This window comes from Squalius cephalus (genome assembly GCF_949319135.1).
Source record: "Squalius cephalus genome assembly, chromosome: 8".
Lineage (NCBI taxonomy): Eukaryota > Metazoa > Chordata > Actinopteri > Cypriniformes > Leuciscidae > Squalius > Squalius cephalus.
Window position 1 is genome coordinate 37,070,853 of NC_137129.1, and position 23,479 is coordinate 37,094,331.

Here is a 23,479-nt window from a genome sequence, read left to right on the forward strand (position 1 = left end):
GCTGAAGCACCAGAAACTGGTTCAGAAGAAGTAGAGGAAGAGTGAAGTATACAGGGTCATCTACAAGTAGTTGAATCAGAATGCTAATGCGTTTTATGCCTATGTAATATTATAGGCATTATGTATATTATAGCTATTATGTAACTATCTAATATTATATACTCAAAACGTTAACATTGTTGCTTCATTTACACATAGCACCAATATGGAAGTTTTCTGGCAAAATTCCAGTCCTTAACCCAATGAATATCTGTAGCTGATTTGTTGTTCAATTTGACTACAGGTCCTGTGCTCACTTGACTGGTAAATATTGCTGAATTTGCTTGATATTTTTGCAGTGCTGGCTAAATGATTGATTTATCATAATATTTTATAAATATCCATTGATGATTTTCTAAAAATCTAAATGATTTTATATATCGTTGAAGATAAGTTGAAGAATTTTGGAGTCATTTAGGCTCATGTTTAATGTTCGAACCCTACGTACAGTGTTCTTAAGACATCCTACTTTCATCTCATAAATATTACACGTTGACGTCCAGTTTTGTCCTTTACTACCGCTGAAAGATGAATTAACTTCTGTTGTTGACTTTTGTAATGCGCTACTAGTCGGCATTTCGAAATCAACTCTCAATAAATTACAGTACATGCAAAACTCGGCAGCTTGTTTCCTAACTGGGGCTAAGGTGATCACATAACTGGCTCCTGGTCCGGTACCGAGTTGATTTTTTTAAATCCTCATTTTAACCTATGAAGTACTGCACGATTTAGCTCCACAGTATTTAGCGGACCTTTTAATTCCTTAAATGCCCAGGCGTAATAGTCTCTTGGCTGTCCCTAAACACGACTTAGCTCTGTGGATGACAGGGCTTTTGCTTTTCATAGCCCAAAATTGTGGAATTCTCTTCCAACTGACATTAGGGAAGCCAAATCCCAGGGTATTTTTAAATCCCATCTTAAAACTTTTTATTTCAGGATGGCTTTTAATTAACTTTAGTGACTTTGGTTTCATGGATGCTTTCTTTTATTTATGGTTATTGTTGATATTTTTCTGTACTTTGTAAAGGCACTTTATAAAATACACTCTCAGAAAAAAAGGTACAAAAGCTGTCACTGGGACAGCACCCTTCAAAAGGGTTCTAATATGTACCATTTAGGTACTAATATGTACAGGTTTGGTACCAATATGTACCTTTGAGGGACTTATATGCACTCTTTAGGTACAAAGGTGTACATTTTGAAAAGGTACCGCCACAGTGACAGCTTTTGTACCTTTTTTTCTGAGAGTGTAATGTTATTACTATATGCAGTGTTATGGTGTAGAATAATTAGATGTTGCATTTAAATTCAGTAGCAGAAATTCCTGAAGTTCGGGATGCGTTTTTCGCAGCTGATAACCTTTCATTTGTTTAACATGTTATCTATCACACGGCATGGCAACACTTCACTAGATATACAGACCACAGTAATTTCAAAGAATGAAAAGCACTTGTTAATATGAACATGAGTTTGATAATGAAGCATGCATGGGGCGATTCCAGCAAATGGTCCTAATTTCCATGTTGTTGCTGTTGAGTGTGTTATTTGATGATTTTTTTCCTCCTTCGCAGACATAGAGGTGAGCTTGACCTTGACGGCTGACTATCACATTATCACACTGCTCAGCGTGTGTGTGTTCATGTGATGTGTGCATATATTCCCACTGTATTCCCAAAAGACTCGCACACAAGGACCAATCCTTTCTGTACGTCATTTAGTATGTGCTTTCGTAGTTCTCCAAACATAATTTAATGGGCTTCTTTGTTTGCCTGATTTTTAATTCACACCGTTCCATCTTGAAAGGGTGAAAAGGTGACACACAGAAGGAGAATAGAGAGAACTAGAGAAATTGAAGCAGCAGGTGTAGATATCTGACTGTCTCTTTTAGGGCAGGGTTTTAGACAGATGATAATTAGAACAGCGTGTTTATGTGAGTGTTTGAGGAGCCGTTTTAGGGAAGATAGAGAGGAATAAATGAACAGGACATGTGGAAGGAGAATAGCATGTGCTCACATTTCTTTGATTATCATAGTCATCACTTTCCATTCACTTTTATTATTATACTGAGCTACTGATATTTTCTGAATAATCAATAAATATATATATATGTATATATATATTAGTTTGGAACAATTCATATTTTTTATGTTTTTGAAAGAAATCTCTTATAGCCTACTCACCAAAGCTTGCATGTATTTGATCAAAAATACAGTAAAAACAGTAATATTGTGAAATATTATTACAATTTCAAAGAAATGTTTCTTTGGCCATTCAACTTCTGCTAGCCAAAAAAGAAAAGAAAAGAAATAAACCAGATTAACTACGTCACAGCCTTTATATATATATATATATATATATATATATATATATATATATACTACCAGTCAAAAGTTTTGGATCGCTAAGAATGATTATGTGACACTGAAGACCGGAGAAATGATGCTGAAAATTCAGCTTTGATCACAGAAATAAATTACAGCTTACTATATATTTGCACAGAAACAGCTGTTTTACAATGTAATAATATAATAATGTAATAATATTTCACAATATTACTGGAGTTGTTTAATCCTCCTCTGCTGAGATCTTCAGAGATTTAATGTCTTCTTTTTATCTTAAGCTGATTTAATTTAAGGCTGTGACTAAAAGTCAGTTGTAGTTCTTGTGTTTCTCTTTCCTTCAGTGATTCTGCTTGTTAACAACAGTCGTTCATCACTAATGCTCAATCATCACTCAATTAATAAAGCTTTCCTGTAGCTCATACAGTAGAGTGTTGGCGCTTGCAACACCAAGGTCATGGGTTTGATTCCTGGGGAAAGCAAGAACTGATAAGAATGTAAATGTGTACCTTGAAATGCAATGTAAGTCGCTTTGGATAAAAGCGACCTGCCAAATGTAATCACTTAATTATCTCATTAACTTTCAGTGTTATTTTAACACTCTGTAGAGTGGGATCATATGTGCTCTGAACAGTGTTGATTTAACACTGGGGATTTTGCTGTGTGTGTATATATATATATATTACAATGTAATTTATTCCTGTGATCAAAGCTTTTCAGCATAGTTACTCCAGTCTTCAGTGTCACATGATCCTTCAGCAGTCATTCTAATATGCTGATTTGCTGCTCAAGAAACATCTCTGATTATTATTAATGTTGAAAACAGTTGTGCTACTTAGTATTTCTGTGGAAACCGTAATACATTTTTTTAATTCCTTTTGATGAATAGAAAGTTCAAAAGAACAGCATTTACTTGAAATAGAAATCTTTTGTAACATTATAAATGTCTTCTTTACTGTCACCTTTGATCAACTTAATGCATCCTTGCAAAAAAAAAAGAAAAAAAAAAAGAAGCATTTTAGAATGATTGGACTGGACTAGTATATGTAGCTGGTTTTAAATGCAAGCAATCAAAACCTACTTCAACAAGTGAATTGGCATGACAGAATGACGAATTGGCCTCTTTTCATGACAAATGGACCCTGGACAGATGAACAACTCATGCTTCTTACATGAGAGCAGAGGGACTTTTGGCAGCTACATACATTTGTGCACATATTAAAACACATGGTATTTGAGCAGCCATGTGTGTGCGCACACATTCAGTGAGTGATAATGTGTGTGAGCTATTTTTTGAAGAGGGTTTGTAAATGGGCTCTGGGATCCCAGAGGGAGTGTGCTGTGAAGGGTAACACATCTCTCTCTCTCTCACACACACACACACACACACACACACACACACACACACACACACACACACGCACTGTAATAAAGTCCGCTAAAGGCAAGTTGAAGATCCCAAGTGCAGTTTATTTAAATCCAAACGTGAACCAAAAGAAAAACTTGAAACAAACACGATTTGAAACATAACATGAACAAAAACGTGAAATTGACTTGGTTACGTGAGACTCACAGACAGTGGTCAGAACATGACACATAAAAGGGAGAGCACATGGCAAGAGCAATACATGACAGGAAACAGGAACCAAACTACAAAATAAAAGACATGAAAACATGAACACAAAACTGAACTGTTTCATTGTTTTGAGTTTTATGAAATTATTTATTTTAATTTAGACAAACTTAAGTTTAACTGAAACGGCTGGGATGTCTATTTCCCAGCATGCTTTGCCGATGGCACTCGAAAGGGAGAGTAAATGCTAAAATTAAGTGTAATATAATGTTTGTTTGTTTTTTGTGTAAGATTAATGTTAAGTGTGAGATTTAGTAGTGATTAATGTTTTGTTATGCTAATTTAGAAGAATTTCTGTTAATGTTGGCTACCATCATGGTGACAAGTGGTGCATGCAGCTTGATTTGAGAGCAAATAATCCCTTTATTTTGTTGCGCTCATACAGCAAGTGCTTCTGTATAACATACTATTGCTAATATGTTAGCAAATTAGTATGTTAGCAGATTAGCTTTTAATAGCTAACTAAGTTTATACTAATAAAAGTGTTCACAATGAGATTACATGAAAGTTTTAAGTTAATTGTGTGAATTAATGTACTCTTAATACATTTTAATTGTTCTTAACTTGAAATGTTTAAGTACAAAATAAAAATCTGCTAGTTCTGCTTACTTAAACTTTGAATTTCAGAACTTAAAAAATTTGAGGCAATTGATTGCCTTAAATGTTTTGAGTTCTGCCAACTTATTCGGGTTTACAGTGTACTTCATAGATTTGAGTTATATTAATTGAATGGACTTAGTACTATTCAATTTATTTACCCAAGTTATCTTAACAATAAGTTATTGAGTTACTTGACACAAATCAAATATTTTTTTATACTTAAATTGTTTGAGTTAATAAACTTAAATTATTTAAGGCAATCGGTTTCCTCAAATGGTTTGAGTTGAACTAACTCATCAGGTTTTACAGTGCACACACACACACACACACACACACACACACACACACACACACACACACACACACACACACACACACACACACACACACACACACACACACACACACACACTACTGTCTTTTATTTTTATTTTTTACTATTTTTTATTTTTATTTGATTTTTTATTAAAAGAATGAGACTTTTTTGCTCTCATGGGTTTTGTCAGGACACAGGGTTTTGTGTACCGCAGCATTGTGCTTCAATTGAGTTCCCATCCAGACCTCTACACTGTCTAAATGTTAATCAAACACAAATGTCAGCTTGTGTTATTAAACACAACTCCAGCTTTTCTTGTGACTCCTCCACCCACAGGAGCCCCCAGTCGCCCAGAGATGTTTCTGGATCATGGAGCATGTTGGCTCTGTGGTGCCGTTATAGCTGGACCTTATAATGAGATTATTATCTATTCAGTATGAAATTTGTCACAGTGCAGTGAGTCGAATGATCTAGTTGTATGATGCGTTTCCACGCTGCAGTGTCGTGAATATAATTGTCTTCTGTTCCAGAGCCTCTCGCTTTCACTGCATGATCAGCCGATTACTTTAATCGCAGTCTATGGTAGAGTGCCTGCCAAACTCAAACAAACTCTTCCCACTGTCCATCATGTGCACAATAAACGGTTTGCTGCTTTAGATCATGAGTGATTCATTGGTAGCTTTACTTCTAGTATCTTCTAGTGTCTTGGTATCTTTATGTCAGCACATTGGAGCTGTGGTGCTCAAATGGATGAGGCCGGTTTGAGTCCAGAACTCAACATTTCCATCCTTAGCATAATTATGTTTGCATTTCATGCTAACAAAAACATTTACATTTACATGCGCCATGGTAATATCATGTTTTTCAAATGTCTTAGAGTACCTCATAAATACCGTGGTATGTGAATATGATTACCCGTAAAAAAAAACATAACAACATGGTATCAGATGGTAATACCGTGGTATTATACTATATACATGGTACTACAAAATGCCATGGTACCATCTCAGAAAAACTGTGGTAGTACCATACTCTTTTAAGTGTAATAATTCAGCACATTTACCCAAAAGTACCATAGTATTACCAAATGGTTTTTAGACATGTACCATGGTAAAGACCATGTTATTCTTTAAAGTTCCTTAGGGTACCATATAAATACCATGGTATTTGAATATGATTAACCTTAAAAAAAGTACTGTGGTAGTAACATATTACTTACCATGGTATCAGATGGTAAAACTGTGGTGCTTTGAAATATACTATGTACCATAGTTTAGTATAGTGGTAGATGTCCAAAATACCTAATTTCAGGATATTTCTGAAATTCATTTACCATGGTTTTTATATGCTGCCTACTACCATGTCATATGTCCAAAATACTATGGTACCCTCCCAAAATACCATGGTACAATGTCCAAAAAACATGGTTGTACCATACTTTTTGTAAGTGTAATCTTTCAATACACTTACCGTGGTGTTTAGACGTGTGCCATGGTATTCCTGAAGGTACCTTGGAATACCATATTAATACTATGTACTGAATGTGAATATGATTACCTTTTCAAAAAGTACAGCGGCGGTAATACCATGGTATCATATGTTGGTACCATGGTTTTTATATGCTACTACCATAGGACATGTCCAAAATACCATGGAAGTACCATACATATTAATAATAATTTAGTACATTTATCAAAAAGTACCATTGTATTGTACCACCATGGTTTTCAGACATTTAAAACTATGGTATTCTTGAAAGTAACTTGGAGTACCATATAAAAACCATAGTACATGAATTGGGCCATGGGCCAAACTCAAACCTGAGCTCTAGCGTTCAATGTTGAACAGTTACTGTGGACTGCAGCTTTGTCATAGTGATGCATTATTGGACAACTGTTGGGAAGAAAAAAGATCTGGATGTCAGGTCCTGTAAACGAAACTTCATCTCAGAGCTAAAAGGAATGTCAGGGTACGTGAGCCCTCAGCGTTACAGCAGTAATGATCGGCCTCTTCAAATAAAGCAATTATCAGTGACGGAGCGAGAGCGCCAGTGTAATGTCATACGGCGCGGCTATTCACGTCGCCTGCGTCACACTAAACAGATTGCCTTTGACAGCTCTGATGACTGCAGACACTAATGCGCTGTTTAGAGCTTCAGAGAGCTACTGGAGGAAGACAAATTCAATTTGTCCAGTCTGACAGGTGGATGTAGAGAAAAAAAAGAGCGCTTGAAGGGTGAGTGTGATGAATCTGATTGGAACAGTTTTCCTCCAGACGTCACCTCTAGCCTCATTTATGCTGCACATGTTTACAAGACTGGGACACTTTCTTGGCTAATTTCATCTCGTGAGGTCAGGGGAGCTGGTTAAGAAGAATATTATATTAGAGAGCAAGAAATATGCATTTTAAGTGTTTGTTACAGGTGAAGCATGTCTTTTCTGTGCCACCAGTCATGGATTTGCAGTTGTTTTCTGAAACTGTCTACAATTGGATGCAAATTTTATGTAACTTTGTATAAAAAGGCCTGCATATGTTTTCTTCCGAAATCCTTTTTTATTATTCTGTGGATAAAATAACAGCATACGGGTTCAGAATGACATGATGGTGAGTAAATAAGGACATTATCTTCATTTTTAGGTTAATTATTCCTTTAAATTAAAGTGTTATCAGAACTTTTTTTGCCTTTTCATGTCTCTGGCTGCTTGTCTGTGAGGTCAGTCTCGTTGTGAAGGCTGTGTAGTCAGATCAAAAGTGTGCCGGCTGTTTCGTCTGAAACAAGAGAATGCAGCTTTCTTCTCAGCCAAACAAACTGAGCTTTATTAGTGAGGCAGAAATTTCCATAAAAAGTAAACCACGCTTAATAAGTGACACGTGGATCTCTTTTGAAAGCTTTTGAGTGAATACTGTATGTGATTTAGCATCTGCGTCAGGACACTATCAGCTGAACGATCGGTAAATTGCCCTCATTACCTGATGTAATCTGCAATTAAAATGAATTCATAATGAATGTCATGGTGGGATATCAAAATTTTGCCTGTGAGCTATTACCCCATTTTGCCCGTGCCTTTCCTATAAGCCTATACACATTTTCCCAAAGCTGCACACATTTTATGCATTTATATCAGATAACAGCTATTATCCTCCCCTAGGTTTTTTTTTTATTTTATTTTTTTATATCATTTAAGGAAGCTAATAAAACTTGTACTTTTTGCCTACTCTTTATGAGTACTGTGTATTCGGACTTCTTTTGTAACATACTGTTATAGGGAACTACACTCACCTAAAGGATTATTAGGAACACCTGTTCAATTTCTCATTAATGCAATTATCTAATCAACCAATCACATGGCAGTTGCTTCAATGCATTTAGGGGTGTGGTCCTGGTCAAGACAATCTCCTGAACTCCAAACTGAATGTCAGAATGGGAAAGAAAGGTGATTTAAGCAATTTTGAGCGTGGCATGGTTGTTGGTGCCAGACGGGCCGGTCTGAGTATTTCACAATCTGCACAGTTCGGATCGGGACATCCCTATTTATGACCACCATGTACCCATCCTCTGATGGCTACTTCCAGCAGGATAATGCACCATGTCACAAAGCTCGAATCATTTCAAATTGGTTTCTTGAACATGACAATGAGTTCACTGTACTAAAATGGCCCCCACAGTCACCAGATCTCAACCCAATAGAGCATCTTTGGGATGTGGTGGAACGGGAGCTTCAAATCTCCATCAACTGCAAGATGCTATCCTATCAATATGGGCCAACATTTCTAAAGAAAGCTTTCAGCACCTTGTTGAATCAATGCCACGTAGAATTAAGGCAGTTCTGAAGGCGAAAGGGGGTCAAACACAGTATTAGCATGGTGTTCCTAATAATCCTTTAGGTGAGTGTATATGAAGAGTTCAGATGCAAAAACCTCTAAGTGCCATCTGAAATTTTCTTCTAGAATGATCATTTTTATGAAATTCGTATATAAGTTCAATAATTTCACTTAAATGGCAATGAAAATTAGCTATTAATTGCCATTTAAGTGAAATTACTGAACTTAAATAAACAAGCTTGATAATAATGATCATTCTAGAAGAAAATTTCAGATGGCACTTAAGAGGTTTTTGCATCTGAACTCTTCATATAGGGAAGTTTGTGATTTTGGATGCAACCCCAGTTTTCCACGTACAGACGACACAACACTATTGTCAAAACGATCCCCATTTACACGGATCCGTAAAAACGAATAAAAACCCTTGTATTCTGCTGCCAGGCCATTAGATGGCAATGAAACACTATAGACGTATAGGCGATGAACACGTGATCTGCTAAATGACTAAATGTAAATGTGATACACATGTGTGTGACGTCATAGTCTTCAGAGATTCACGTTTTTCAAAATCTTGCACTTTGAAACCCGTTTTCAAAACTATGCGTTTTCAGGCACCCAAAACGCAGTTGGCGTGTAAACGAACGTCCAAAACGCATAAAAAGTTTTACGTTTTAGGTGAAAACGGTGTCGTGTAAACAGCCCCTCATATGTCAGCAAATTTATAACCACTTGTTAAGTGATTGTCATATTCCCTATATTCACTGTAAAGCCAAAGCTTCTTCGCTTTAAAACGACACCTATTTTATGTTGGTTAAGCAAGTGGTTATTACGTAACGTAATAACTTAGTAACGCCCCCGTTTAGGATTTAAGAGGTTAAGGTCAAAGATTAATCGATTAATTGATCATTAATTTAAACAGCGATCGATTTATGGCACATTCTCAGGGGCAAACAAACACGGCATGCCGATTTGAGCATTTCTATATTTGTGCGTTTTGAGGAGAGGTGTGTTTTAATGTGTGTGTGTTGGGGTGGGTTTAGGAGATTTAGAGCTTTCCGTAAATCCTCACGCAGCTCGGTGTTGTGTTTAATGTCCAGATTAAGGCCCACGCTGTCATTTACAAGCCTTAATATCATCAGATTACACCATTAAAGAGCAGCTAAACAAAAGCCTCAGTAAATAACAGGCATTTAATGAAAGCATCCACACAAACAGCCATCAGCAGCAGAACAAACCGCGCTCTTAAAATCCCACACCCACTTACTGACACTTAATGGGAGTATAAAGCAGAAATATACGTTATATTTGATATACTGTAGGTTACATTTATAGGTTAATGTTTCTTATAAATTACATGGATATGTGGCATATGCAAAAGATCTTGCTAGCATCATAGATTCAGTAGTGGTTTTGAATTAAAGGTCATGACCTCTTTACAGTGTCCCCAGTGACATCATAGTCATCAGGTCCATCCTAATTTGCATACTACCAGAACTACAAAGTATGTGAGATTATTATGTCCCAAAGTATGAGGATTAGTGCATCTCAAATCAAAGTGTGTTCCCATTGGAACGAAAAACAAAAAAAAACTTTTTAACATCTCAATGGTTTCTTCTAAAGAGCAATGAGATTATGTTTATTATAGCAAATGGAAGTTTCATTGAAAGTTTCTCCTTTAGAGTTTCAGAAGAGATCTCAACTGTGTCTTATGCAAAGACTTGGCAAGATACCAAAGTCTACATTTACAGGACATTTCTCATTAACGCTTCTGTTGTGGTCGGGTCATTTTGACCCATGCAGAGAGATTCTTCTTTTTCCCGAAAATGTTAGTTATCTCATTGGATAAAAACTTACTGACTTTGACTCGAACAGGGTTATAACTATACTTCCCAAAATTACGATCAATCAGTTTAAAAAATAAATACAAACCCTGTCCTAACTGAAAGAAAACAAGTTGACAAAAAGATTGAACCCAATATTTGGTGATAATATAGTAAAATGAGAGCTTTATAAGCAATTTTTTGTATAGGCTGGTCATTTTTGACCATTCCCACCCCCCCCCCCCATATTTTGTTGAACATTGACAAAATTATCGAAAAATTATTTATTTATTTTTCACGGAAAAACTGCGGTGCATAAGCTCATATCAATGAGGCCTACAATCAATCCAAATTCAATATTTGGTGATAATGATATAGCGTGGCGAGAAATTTACAAGCAATTTTTAAAAGGCCGGTTATTTTGACTAGAAACATCAAAGGTGTTACAGGGTTTTCAGCATAGCCAAAGGGTTAAATTCTTCTAAATGTAAATGCAAATCTGAACTTCTGTATATATGTATTGTATAGTTCTGTACTGTACAGTATGCCAACAATATCTCTTCAGATAAACTCTTCAAACTCTGAGCAGTAAAAGTTGAATGTTGTATGCCAGAGATGCTCGGATAGAAAAAGTTTGTCTGTTGGAATTGTCAAAGTATGCATCCATTCTTCTACAGCAGTTAACCTAATAGTTCATGAAACAATGCATTTTAATGAAAGTAGTTGAATGCTTACGTTCACATGCGTACTGACATACTATGAACTCAAAAGTGTGCACTTTCCCATCACCTGTGAAGTGCATGCTTTTAGTATGTAGTAGAGGTACAGCCACTCCGCTCTTTCTGCTAATTCTGGGATTCATATTTTTCCAGCAGATTCAGTCAAGCCTTTGTGTTGCTGTGAGTTTCAGAACATATCAGTAGACTTTCTCTGAGGTCTTCATGGGTGGCAGGATTTGATCTCCCACTCCAGGTTCAGCGCTGAGATCGCTAACAAGCCTAGACAGCAGGCGCAGATGAAGCGTTTTAACAAGAACATCCGAGAAACCGTCTCACCTCCTCAGCCAATACGCTTCCTCTTTCTTTTGTCATCCTTTGGTCTCTCTGGGATGTTTCTTCTTCCTTTCTTTCTCTTTATTCTCTCTCTTGTTTCTTTGATCCTTGCCATATGTATCCATCTGAATGTTACACGAAACTGTGTGTGTTTTAGATCTTGAGTCTCTTTTGATTCAGGAAAGCGTTTTTTACAGATGCAGTTCTGTCAAGAGAAACTTTGTGGTTTTGTCCCCTCGCAAGCACTAAACACTGGAAATGTAGCACAGTAATTTAAAACTATTCATTATAAAAAATAAATTAAATAAAAAATGAATGCTGTTGCCCCTTAACTCGTACATATTGCATTATATTTTGCTATTATTGAAGCAATTTGAAGTTTCATCTTCATTTGTTTGGGACCTCAGTGATTCGTTAATATTCACTTATATGGAAATAAAACACTATATTGTTTGTTACACTTAAATGTGTGAATAAAAGCCTAAATTAAATCGGTTCAGAAAATAAAGCAATCGTGTCTCTTCAGAATATTTGTACTAAACTGCTCAATTCATATGGATTAGTTTTCCGATCTCTTTATTAACTTTTTGAAGCGTCAAAGTGGTAGTTGCGTAGCTGTCAATGGAGGGACAGAAATCTCTCAGATTTCATTAGGGCTGCACAATTAATTGCAATAAAACTATATTTTGCAAGCACATTACATTATATTTTGAACAGAAATTAACAATCGCAAAAAAAAAAAATTCGTTTGAGCAAAGAAAAAACGATTCCGTGCTCAATAAATGTATTTGCTTGTTTGCCATTATCCATATTAACATGCAATAATAACCCCTCTCACACAGTTTACTCAGGTGCTCTCTCACAAACTTATTCTCTGTGCTCCTGTCAAGTCCCTCTCTCTCTCTCTCAACCTCTTAATTCTGTGCTCGCTCAACTCTTGACACACACGCTCGCTCAACTTGCAACAGCCGCAGGGAGGGTTAGATTTGGGAGATTTGGGAGGGTTAGAAATTTTTTACAGTGTAGTTAATATATATATATTGTGTGGTGAACTAGCTAATTATTAAAAAAAAAAAATCATAACTTGTAAAATATTCATACAAATTTTGAACAAAAAAGCAAGTACAGTGTCTTACATAAATATTTGATCATTAAAGCATACATAACCAGTAAAAAAAAAAAGGGGGATCATAGGTAATGGAAAGGAAAGTGGTGCTGTTTAATTGGTTGTTTAATATACCAGTGTGTGGGTTTGATAAATGTTTTACTACTTTTGCAGAGGAAATATTTAGCATGTAATTCTGCATAACTGATATAGTAAGGAATAGTTATTAGAAGGCAGTACTATGAAGTGTTAGTAAAACTCTCTGTTTTTTCCCTCTTTATTAGTTTAATTTTGTGGGTAAACTCCTGGGTCCTCGAGGGAACTCATTAAAGAGACTACAAGAGGACACGCTGACCAAGATGTCCATCCTCGGCAAGGGATCCATGAGAGACAAAGAAAAGGTATTCTTTTTCCCCTTATTATCAGTGTTTTTCCTTTGGGCCGTTAATCAGAGTGTACGAGGCAGGAGCTTGCGTTTCTGTCCCGTCTTTTACCGCATCTTCTCATTGTCTCCGCTGTCACGGGTGAGAAGCGTTCTGAACGATCTCGACTGCGTCTGTCGTTTTTCTACGCGCTGTGCCGTTGATTGAATCAATCGATAGTTGCTGATGCCCCCCTATCCCCACCTCCCCCCACCTCACCTGGAAAGAGGGATACAATGTCATAAAGAAATGCTAACCTCAGCATCCTGTCAGAGAGAGAAAGAACACAAGAGACAAAGGGACAGAGATAGACTGTCTGATAGGTTTGGGGTTATTGACAAAAAACAGATCAGTTCTTCAAGCATTTCATTCAACTGACTTTGGCTGTTCAAGCAATTCAGAGGCATTCTTCTATTTAAAGTGGTCGTTTTGTAAGATTTAGTGGTTTTCCCCTGATCTCTTTTTATGCAAGCCAAGGTTTCTTGGACCGAAAACAGCCCAGTTCAGGTCTATAATTGTTTTCAATACAAGCTCAATCTACCTGCATAGATACAGTTGGAAAATTGGATTTCCTAATGTCCAAAGTACAACTCCAAATCAGAAAAAGTTGGGACACTGTACAAATTGTGAGTAAAAAGGAATGGAATAATTTACAAATCTCATAAACTTATATTTTATTCACAATAGATTATAGATAACATATCAAATGTTGAAAGTGAGACATTTTGAAATGTCATGCCAAATATTGACTCATTTTGGATTTCATGAGAGCTACACATTCCAAAAAAGTTGGGACAGGTAGCAATAAGAGGCCGGAAAAGTTAAATGTACATATAAGGAACAGCTGGAGGACCAATTTGCAACTTATTAGGTCAATTGGCAACATTATTGGGTATAAAAAGAGCCTCTCAGAGTGGCAGTGTCTCTCAGAAGTCAAGATGGGCAGAGGATCACCAATTCCCCCAATGCTGCGGCGAAAAATAGTGGAGCAATATCAGAAAGGAGTTTCTCAGAGAAAAATTGCAAAGAGTTTGAAGTTATCATCATCTACAGTGCATAATATCATCCAAAGATTCAGAGAATCTGGAACAATCTCTGTGCGCAAGGGTCAAGGCCGGAAAACCATACTGGATGCCCGTGATCTTCGGGCCCTTAGACGGCACTGCATCACATACAGGAAGGCTACTGTAATGGAAATCACAACATGGGCTCAGGAATACTTCCAGAAAACATTGTCGGTGAACACAATCCACCATGCCATTCGCCGTTGCCAGCTAAAACTCTATAGGTCAAAAAAGAAGCCATATCTAAACAGGATCTAGAAGCGCAGGCGTTTTCTCTGGGCCAAGGCTCATTAAAAATGGACTGTGGCAAAGTGGAAAACTGTTCTGTGGTCAGACGAATCAAAATTTGAAGTTCTTTTTGGAAAACTGGGACGCCATGTCATCCAGACTAAAGAGGACAAGGGCAACCCAAGTTGTTATCAGCGCTCAGTTCAGAAGCCTGCATCTCTGATGGTATGGGGTTGCATGAGTGCGTGTGGCATGGGCAGCTTACACATCTGGAAAGGCACCATCAATGCTGAAAGGTATATCCAAGTTCTAGAACAACATATGCTCCCATCCAGACGTCGTCTCTTTCAGCATTTTCCAACATGACAATACCAGACCATATACTGCATCAATTACAATATCTTGGCTGCGTAGAAGATATCCGGGTACTGAAATGGCCAGCCTGCAGTCCAGATCTTTCACCCATAGAAAACATTTGGTGCATCATAAAGAGGAAGATGCAACAAAGAAGACCTAAGACAGTTGAGCAACTAGAAGCCTGTATTAGACAAAATGGGACAACATTCCTATTCCTAAACTTGAGCAACTTGTCTCCTCAGTCCCCAGACGTTTGCAGACTGTTATAAAAAGAAGAGGGGATGCCACACAGTGGTAAACATGGCCTTGTCACAACTTTTTTGAGATGTGTTGATGCAATGAAATTTAAAATCAACTTATTTTTCCCTTAAAATGATACATTTTCTCAGTTTAAACATTTGATATGTCATCTATGTTGTATTTTGAATAAAATATTGAAATATGAAACTTCCACATCATTGCATTCTGTTTTTACTCACAATTTGTACAATGTCCCAACTTTTTCTGATTTGGGGTTGTATATATTTTAACCCTGTGGGGTCTGAGGTGTTTTCTGGACACTGGTGTTGTTTTGACGTGCCCTAACATTTGTGCTTATTTCAATTACTTATAACATTTTTATTGCTTAAAACAATTTAGGGTGTAAACTGCATTTGAAATCTGAATTAAATTAAATAATAAGTAATGATGTGCTTTAAGTACCAGAAACTGTTGGCAGGTAATGAAATTGCTTTCACCCCACAGTGATTGGCTGCCGTCCAGCATTTTTGCACTTCTCATTTGCATAAAGGTTTTTCAATCCCACAGTCCCCTGGACCCCCGGACTCGAGCGTCATTACTCCAGTCTTCAGAGTCACATGATCCTTCAGAAATCATGCTGATTTGCTGCTCAAGAAAGTATCATTTTTTTGTAAATCTTTCGCACCATAAACTTTTAGAACAGGCTATCCTTTTAAGACTGTTCTAAATGACCTATGCTATAATTGGTTAACGTTATTTTGTGCAAAATGTATTTCAAAAGAGTCAGGAAATTCCATGATATGTATCCTTTAAGTGATTGACATCTCCCCCCAGCATATTTCTCACAGATGTGTGTTTGTGTGTGTGATGTTGATTTTGGGCCTTTTCTGAGTAGCTCGACTGCAGGTGATTTTGATGTGTGCATGTATAAGCGTGCTCGCAATTACATCCCTGTTCACACGAGCAATCTTCTCCCTTCAGACAGCTGTTACAGAGCTCGGGGTGTTCTGGAAGGTTTTATCTACTAATTGGGCGTGTTGTTATTGACTGCTGCTCTCCTCCCGTCCTGTCAGATTTTGGTGAACAAGCTCTCCATGGAGAAAAGCGAGAGAGGGAGAATTGTGCGGCGCAAATTGGACGGTTTGGATCTGGAACGCTCACCTGCGCGGTTTTAAGCCGTTTGGAGATTCTCCTGCAGTGCCGTCTCACAGCAGAGAGGAGAGATTTGCTTAAAGCTCATAATTCTCTTTGATGTTCTAGAATTCGCAGAAACGAATTTCACAGAATTTACCAAACGATTTTGATAGTAAACATACACGCCCCAAACCCTACAAGAGGTTGTTTTTTGGAAGCAGTTTAGAAAACTTAATATGTGTATGTGTGTTCACCGATAAATATGGAAAATATGCTCTTGCAAGCACTTTTCTCAAAGCTGTAGACCATACACATATAACATATTTATATTTTAATCAAAACTGATACTTTTACACACCCCTCCCTTCATTGCTCCGCCCCCAAAATGCACGAACACACAATGCAAGAGTGGATGTCTCTTTATCATATCAAAATAATGCTTCGTGAAAAATAAAGCGAAGATGATGAATGAACGTCAAGGAAGAACAAAAAAAGAGCATAAAGTACACAAGAGTATATTACAAGCAAGAGTTTGTTGTTAATTGTCAGAAACTCCAGACAAACAATGACACTCAAAACTGTCCTGTTGTTATAGCTAACATTACAATAACAGGATATCTTGGTTCTGTGAAACAGCAAAACCAATGTTTTATTCCTACTGCCATTGCACGCGCACACACACACACACTCACTCTGTGGCCTCACCATCTTATCTGCACTAAGCTCACCTCTTTCAGTAAACAGTAGATGAAATTAGCATCTCATTTGCATAACATCGACTGTCTTAAAGAGATCAGATTAACTGCATTACATCAGAGGAAGCACAGGAGACACACACACACACACACACACACTTAACAGCATGTTTTGCTCTCCAATGAAAATACATGTTGGATGAAGGAATCTCACCCTGCTTCATCTGTGCATCTGACGGGTGGGCTGATGTAATTCTTTGCCATGTTTTTGTTTTGTGTTCCTGTTAAATTGCTCTTTTGCTTTGCGTCAGCTTACAATTTTGGATCCCCCCCCCCCACCACCAACACCAACACCAACACCAACACCAACACACACACACACACACACACACACTCGCTGCCCAGTGTTAATGGATTTGCATATGGAATTTCCATTTTAATTGAATTGAATATGCATGGCATAATTACTGCAGTTTATTAATTTTGCTTGTTTATTTATTTACATCCCTTAGTATCCAGAATGTGGTATTTCAAAGTTGGAAAGAGGGTTTTTCCTTCCTGCATCTTCTATTTTTAAATGTTTATTTACATTTTCTTATTTATTAACCCTAACCTGATTTATTTATTTTTATTTAAAAAATAATTGACCTTTTTTGATGGATTCTTTGATGAATTTATTTGAAATTTTGTAACATAATAAATGTCTTTACTGTCGCTTTTGATCAATTTAATACGTCCTTGCTGAATAAAAATGTTACTTTCTTTTAATAAAAATTTCGAACATAAACTGTTTGAACAGGCTGTTTTTGCTACTGTATTATATATATATATATATATATATATATATATATATATATATATATATATATATATATATATATATATATATATATATATATAACTTTTTTAATAAGTAAAACAATTTTTAGTTCCTGAAGCAGAGGACGGTGCTTGCAAAATTGTGCAAATGCATAAATGTTTCTTTTTTCGTACTCTTGCATTAACAGGAAGAAGAACTGCGAAAGAGCGGAGAGGCAAAGTATAATCACCTTAACGAAGATCTTCACGTGCTGATCGAGGTGTTCGCTCCCCCCGCCGAAGCGTATGCGAGAATGGGTCATGCTCTGGAGGAGATAAAAAAATTCCTTATCCCGGTACGTTTGCACACAGGTGTGAGTGCGATCTGCTGAACAAAAGCTGAGCATCAGCATGTTGGCTGTTACCTGATTGCAGTGTTTATTACCTTGAGACCAAAAATACATATTCACTGGTTTTAAAAATTGTATTTTTACCAAGTACATTTTGTCTAAGGAGGGCTGGTGTCCACAGGACCGTGTTTTTGTTTTGTTTTGTTTTTTGCTGAAAATCCGATTTTAGTTAGAACAACAAACACTATGAATATGTACACGTGTGTGCGCAGTAATGACTTTATGTATATAACATCTCACAGTCGCATCTGTTATGCTAATGAAAAGCTATATTAAATGTTACTATTTATAAGCAGAATTCTTCCTCTTGGGGAAAAAGACATGTTGGAGCATGTTTGGGGTTGCTGGGGGCGTATATTTCCCCTTGAAAATCAAGTGGACCATTATTGCCTGTTCCAGCTCATTAACTAGTGCCCCATATGTGTGTGTGTGTGTGTGTGTGTGTGTGTGTGTGTGTGTGTGTGTGTCTCTCTCTTACAGGACTATAATGATGAGATCAGACAGGCTCAGCTACAGGAGCTGACGTATCTGAACGGCGGCTCGGAGGACGCCAAAGTCCCGGCTGCGAGAGGCAAAACCAGCACACGAGCCAGAGGAACACCAGCGCCGGGACCGCACAGGTACGATCAGATTTGATTGTACTTGCTGTGATCACTAGCTATGTTTCCATCCACCTATTTTTATGCACATTTTGGGTAAATGCATAAAAACGAATGCGCTCAAATGAGGTGGATATATTTATCTGATAAGAAGACATGCGCATAAACTACAATGTAAACACATTTAAAGAATAAATCCCTCGATGCGCAACAAAAAAACTCACATGTCTTTGCCTTAACAGAGAATGTGATTGGATAACTGAACAAACCAGTGGACCAATTTCATCACACAGCATTTTAAATGTTTGGTCGTTCTGAAATGCCTGAGTTTGTCATCAGAATGACTTGGTTTAATTCCCTCCCAGATGTGTCACATGATTGCATTCCCAAACACCAGGCGTCCGAACGCAAGATAACATGACAGCGTTTATTGCGTTTCGTCTGCGCAATGATCATTTATGTCATTTATGATGTAGGAAGAAAGATAATGGCAGCAACTTCCATTTTTATTACAGATATTTTGTGCCAATTTCCCATTCTGTTCTCTTGAACACATTGGATGGAAATGGTGCTTTATTTGCAAATGTTTTATGCAATATTCCAATTCTGCACATAAGTTAAATTCGCAAGTTTGGATGAAAACATAGCCACTGAGAACATTTACCGCATAAACTACAAAACTGTGAAACGCCAGAAAAACATGTAAATAAGGCAAATTAACTCCTTAATATCACCTTCTCTGTTCATTCGAATTTTTTCTGCTGTTTATTGAGCAAAGAATTTTAAACTCCACTGAGAGTTTAATGCGGCATAACTGGCAGATTTATTCTCACACGGACTGACACTAATGTCATTACCTCAAATTATTCTCATTTTCATCATAGTTGGAGAGGAAAATTCAATAAAACCATTAAAGCAATCTTCCATTAGAGCAGTGGTTTCCAAACTTTCCAAACCTCCTGAGGCGTTTAACATCCTTCTGCGCACCTCCTCTTTTCCTCTTACACTGCACTCACACCTTTTTCATTAAGGGACTATATTTGCCCCTTTATATTGATTTTCAGGTGCGTATTTTTTAACTCTTTCCCCTCCAGTGTATTTTTAAGAAGTTGCCAGCCAATGCCAGCATTTTTGATCATTTTCACAAAAGTTTCATGGCCCGCACAATATTATGTTGCATGAATATCTGAACATGCAATATATCAAAAGAAAGAACAGAGCCACTGCTTTTAAACAAAAAACTGTTTTATTCTAGCTTCATGCATTCTTTTTTTTATTAACACTTGAATGTGGGTAAGTTTCAGAAAAAAGCAACATTTTGAGCAAAACACTGAGTTTTGACTAAATCTGGATCAGATTCAGAACGATGATCAAAACACAGATGGAGTAGATCGAGTTCATCAACACCCCCAAAGCTTCACAGTCCTATACCTCATCCTGGGTCGACATTTCATTAGGTAACATTAGGCAGTTTTGATTGATATGCTGTTTAATGTTGATGTTCAAGTTATTTTACATAAGCATCTGCTTACATATGCTATCACTTGTTTCTGCTTCTTCTTTCGCCTGTGTTTTGATCTGGAGATTCTGTACTCTTTCAGAAGATGCCTAATAGCGCCCCCTACTGTATAACAATGAGAACACAGAAAGCTGGAAATGTCCGTCAGTGGCGAGGAAAGAGTTAAAGGTGCTCTAAGCGATGTTGGGTGATGTCACTTCTTGTTGGCGTTCGAAGTATTGTCAAACAAAATGGAGGCTAGCTCGAGCCTCCCTCCTCCTCATCCCGTCTCCTCCCCCTCCCTTCCGTGCTTCCTGAAACAGTCATGAACGCCAGACTGGATTTACCCGCCTGTCCAGCAAAAACAGAGCCACCTGAATGTCGGATTGGAAGCCCTTCTGCCGGCGGAGTTCTCGCCACCTTTCAAATGCTTTTCCGATGTAAATTCGGGACTTTGTGCGTTCCTTCTCCTTTTCCCTCTTCTTTGCTATTTGTTCATCGGAACATCGTCTCTTTGGTTGTGTGTCGGCCATATCAAAATTCAAGAGAATATAATTCTAACGCTAGTCGTTGTCTAAGACATCTCTCCTCTAGCTAACTTCCCTCTTCATGCTTCTCTCTCCTCCACTTCATGTGCACGCGCACTAACCCCCCAACCCCCACCCCCAAATAATTCTTGTCAGTTATTGGCTGGAGCACTGTTTGTTATGTTTCATGGTCCAGGTTGGGCCAGTTTGTTTTTGTTGCCGTTTGTGGAGCCTGGGCTGTCTACAGAGACCGCGTTTTTTTATAGTGTGTTCAGGGGACAGGCAGCTAGCGGATAGTGAGGAGATGTTTGCTGTATATGACAAAAAATGCTTCAGCCTAAAAAAACGCGTGACATCGCTTATAGCACCTTAATAACTGTTTAATGCTGCTCAGAGGTGGTGTGAATGCAATTACAATGGCATCAACAATGTTATAAGATAATGTTTTAAATAAAAAAAAAAATATTGAATAGAGATATGAAATGATCCGAAAAATTAAAGTGGAACTGTGCAGGTTTTTTTAGCTTAATTTACCTTAACTGAACTGCTTCGGAGTCATTGGAATGGTTATATGACTTGTTTCGGGTTGAATGGTGGCCGTCTCGCTTCCCCCTAGTGCCTGTGAGCGGAAAAAACACCCTTGCAACTTTGGGCCGGCGGGTGTCAGGAAGTATCGCGTGATATCAGGTCTCACGATGTAACGAATTGCTTTACGCCACTGCACACATACACGTTTATATGCTAGCCTTCTGTGTATCATACATACCTCAGTGGACATGGCTCGGTGCGTTTGCCGGCTTCTTTGAAAACAAATGCACATGACCAGAGGGAGAAGATGGGAGGGGAGAGAGTCGCCAACGAGTTTTTTACGACAGTGTTGTCAAATATTTATTCCGAAACTGTAGGGGGAGCTCTATAGAGAAACCTGCGAGCAAAAAGCGAAAAACAGTGAAGAAATTGCCAAAACTGCATTGCGCTGCTTTAGCAAGTGGCTGTATTCATGAATGGATCGTTGAATCATTAACTCCCGATTCGTTCAATTTCACATATTCATTCATTAACGAAACACTGCTATGTGTTGCTTGGAGACGCACACCAGTTCAGCTGTGGCTTTCGTTGGAATTATTACTTCATTGCAAAATAGAGCAAACTATATTGACAATACTGTGTTTAAAATGCACACCATTTAATATTACCTTTTTGCTTGTTGAACTGTTGTATTAAATTAGTGTCAAATTTGGAATTGTGAGGAAATTTGCAATTTATAATATATTATCAACATTAAAAACAAAAACTCAAACAGGGTATGTTTTTGTACTGAAGAGAGTTTGAGTCTTAAATCGATCTCAATGCACAGTCTGTGTCTATATTTGTTCTTCATGCTTGTAAGTGATAAATCCCCACTTTTACAAAATATGTACATTGTCGAGAACGACGGTAATGTACTGTATCACGCTTTGCTAAGGCAGCAAACTCTGCACACAACCTATCAAATGCATGCTGCTTGTGTGGATGCAGTCTGTTTTCACTGCAAAAGATGAGGTAATTTGATTGGATGTCATGTATTTTACCTTTTACAGTGCTACAATTTTCCTGTTTTTACAATTTGTTTCCTGTTAGAAATACATGCTTAGTTTTAATGTTATTTTAAGGTGAGACAGAATTTAATCAACGGCAAAACTCGTTTTTTTGCGTACCCCCTCTGTCACCTCACATACCCCAGTTTGGGGGTTATTTTGTAAATGATAGCCAGAAACTAGACTAGATCTGTCTGTCTGTCAGCTGAAAGATTCATAGAAAATCCTGTGATTGTAAAGTGGAATTTTTTATATACTCTAAAACTAATGTTTTATGCTCACCAAGGCTGCATTTATTTGATCAAAAATAAATATTTAATCAGTAAAAACAGCAATATTGTGAAATATTATTGCCATTTTAAAATAACTGCTTTCTGTATAATATTTTTATATTATTTTAAAATGTAATTTATTCCTGTGATGGCAAGGCCTGTAATGTTTCACAAAGGCCTATGCTTCTTTCAAAAAATGTAATTGATTGACATGAAATTTCATTGATGTGTATTGAGCTGAGGTGTTTGTCCTGCAGGAGTAGAGGGGGTGTTCCTCCGCCTCAGGCTGCAGTTCCCCGGGGGGTGGCGCCCAGAGGAGCTCCGCCCAGCAGGGTCCCGTCCAGCAGAGGGAGAGGGGTTCCCTCACAGAGAGCACGAGGAGCTCCGCCCCAACCTGGGTACAGACCTCCTCCTCCGACCGTGCAGGATGCCTACGGTGAATACGTAAGTAACTGTAACATCCATTACTACAGTACAGACATCACTCTCCTCAGGGACTCTAACAAAGGGTATATAGTATGCAAGGTCAGAATGGTGGCCAGATGAGGTACTTTTTCTGCTGGACTTTTGAAATATGCATTGAAATATGCACATTTTTTCTTTACACTGTAAAAAAGTTGCTGCCTTAAATTTTTAAGTTCAATCGACTTGGTTGTTTAAGTCATTTCAACTTAATTTACATTAAACTGACTTAAAATGTAAAAACATGTTGTCATAGCTTATTGATCATATATTTTCTTACAGTGTAATTCATATGTAATTGTGTACTTTACGAATCAACTGTGCAGATCTACGCACTTTAAGATTCTACCATAGTCTTTTGCCAGTGTTATTTTATTATAATTTTTCTATAATATCATTGTATTTATTGATACTTTTGAGCATTTTCATTTCAATTGTAAGTTTTACTAATTTTGTTATATGCCTTTGTC

General features: G+C 37.4%; 1 protein-coding gene across 5 annotated transcripts in view; it reads left to right on the forward strand.

Moving 5' to 3' along the window:
- Window positions 1–23,479, forward strand: part of khdrbs3 (KH domain containing, RNA binding, signal transduction associated 3) — a 144,288-nt gene that overhangs the window by 84,414 nt on the left and 36,395 nt on the right. For all 5 annotated transcript variants that reach the window (XR_013822024.1, XR_013822025.1, XM_079879056.1 and 2 more), the window contains exons 3-6: window positions 13,011–13,127; window positions 17,874–18,020; window positions 18,555–18,694; window positions 22,805–22,991. Coding sequence is in view for 3 of the 5 variants with exons in the window: in XM_079879056.1 (XP_079735182.1) it covers window positions 13,011–13,127; window positions 17,874–18,020; window positions 18,555–18,694; window positions 22,805–22,991 (591 nt within the window). In the remaining 2 variants the exon portion in view is untranslated. The remainder of the gene's footprint in view (window positions 1–13,010; window positions 13,128–17,873; window positions 18,021–18,554; window positions 18,695–22,804; window positions 22,992–23,479) is intronic.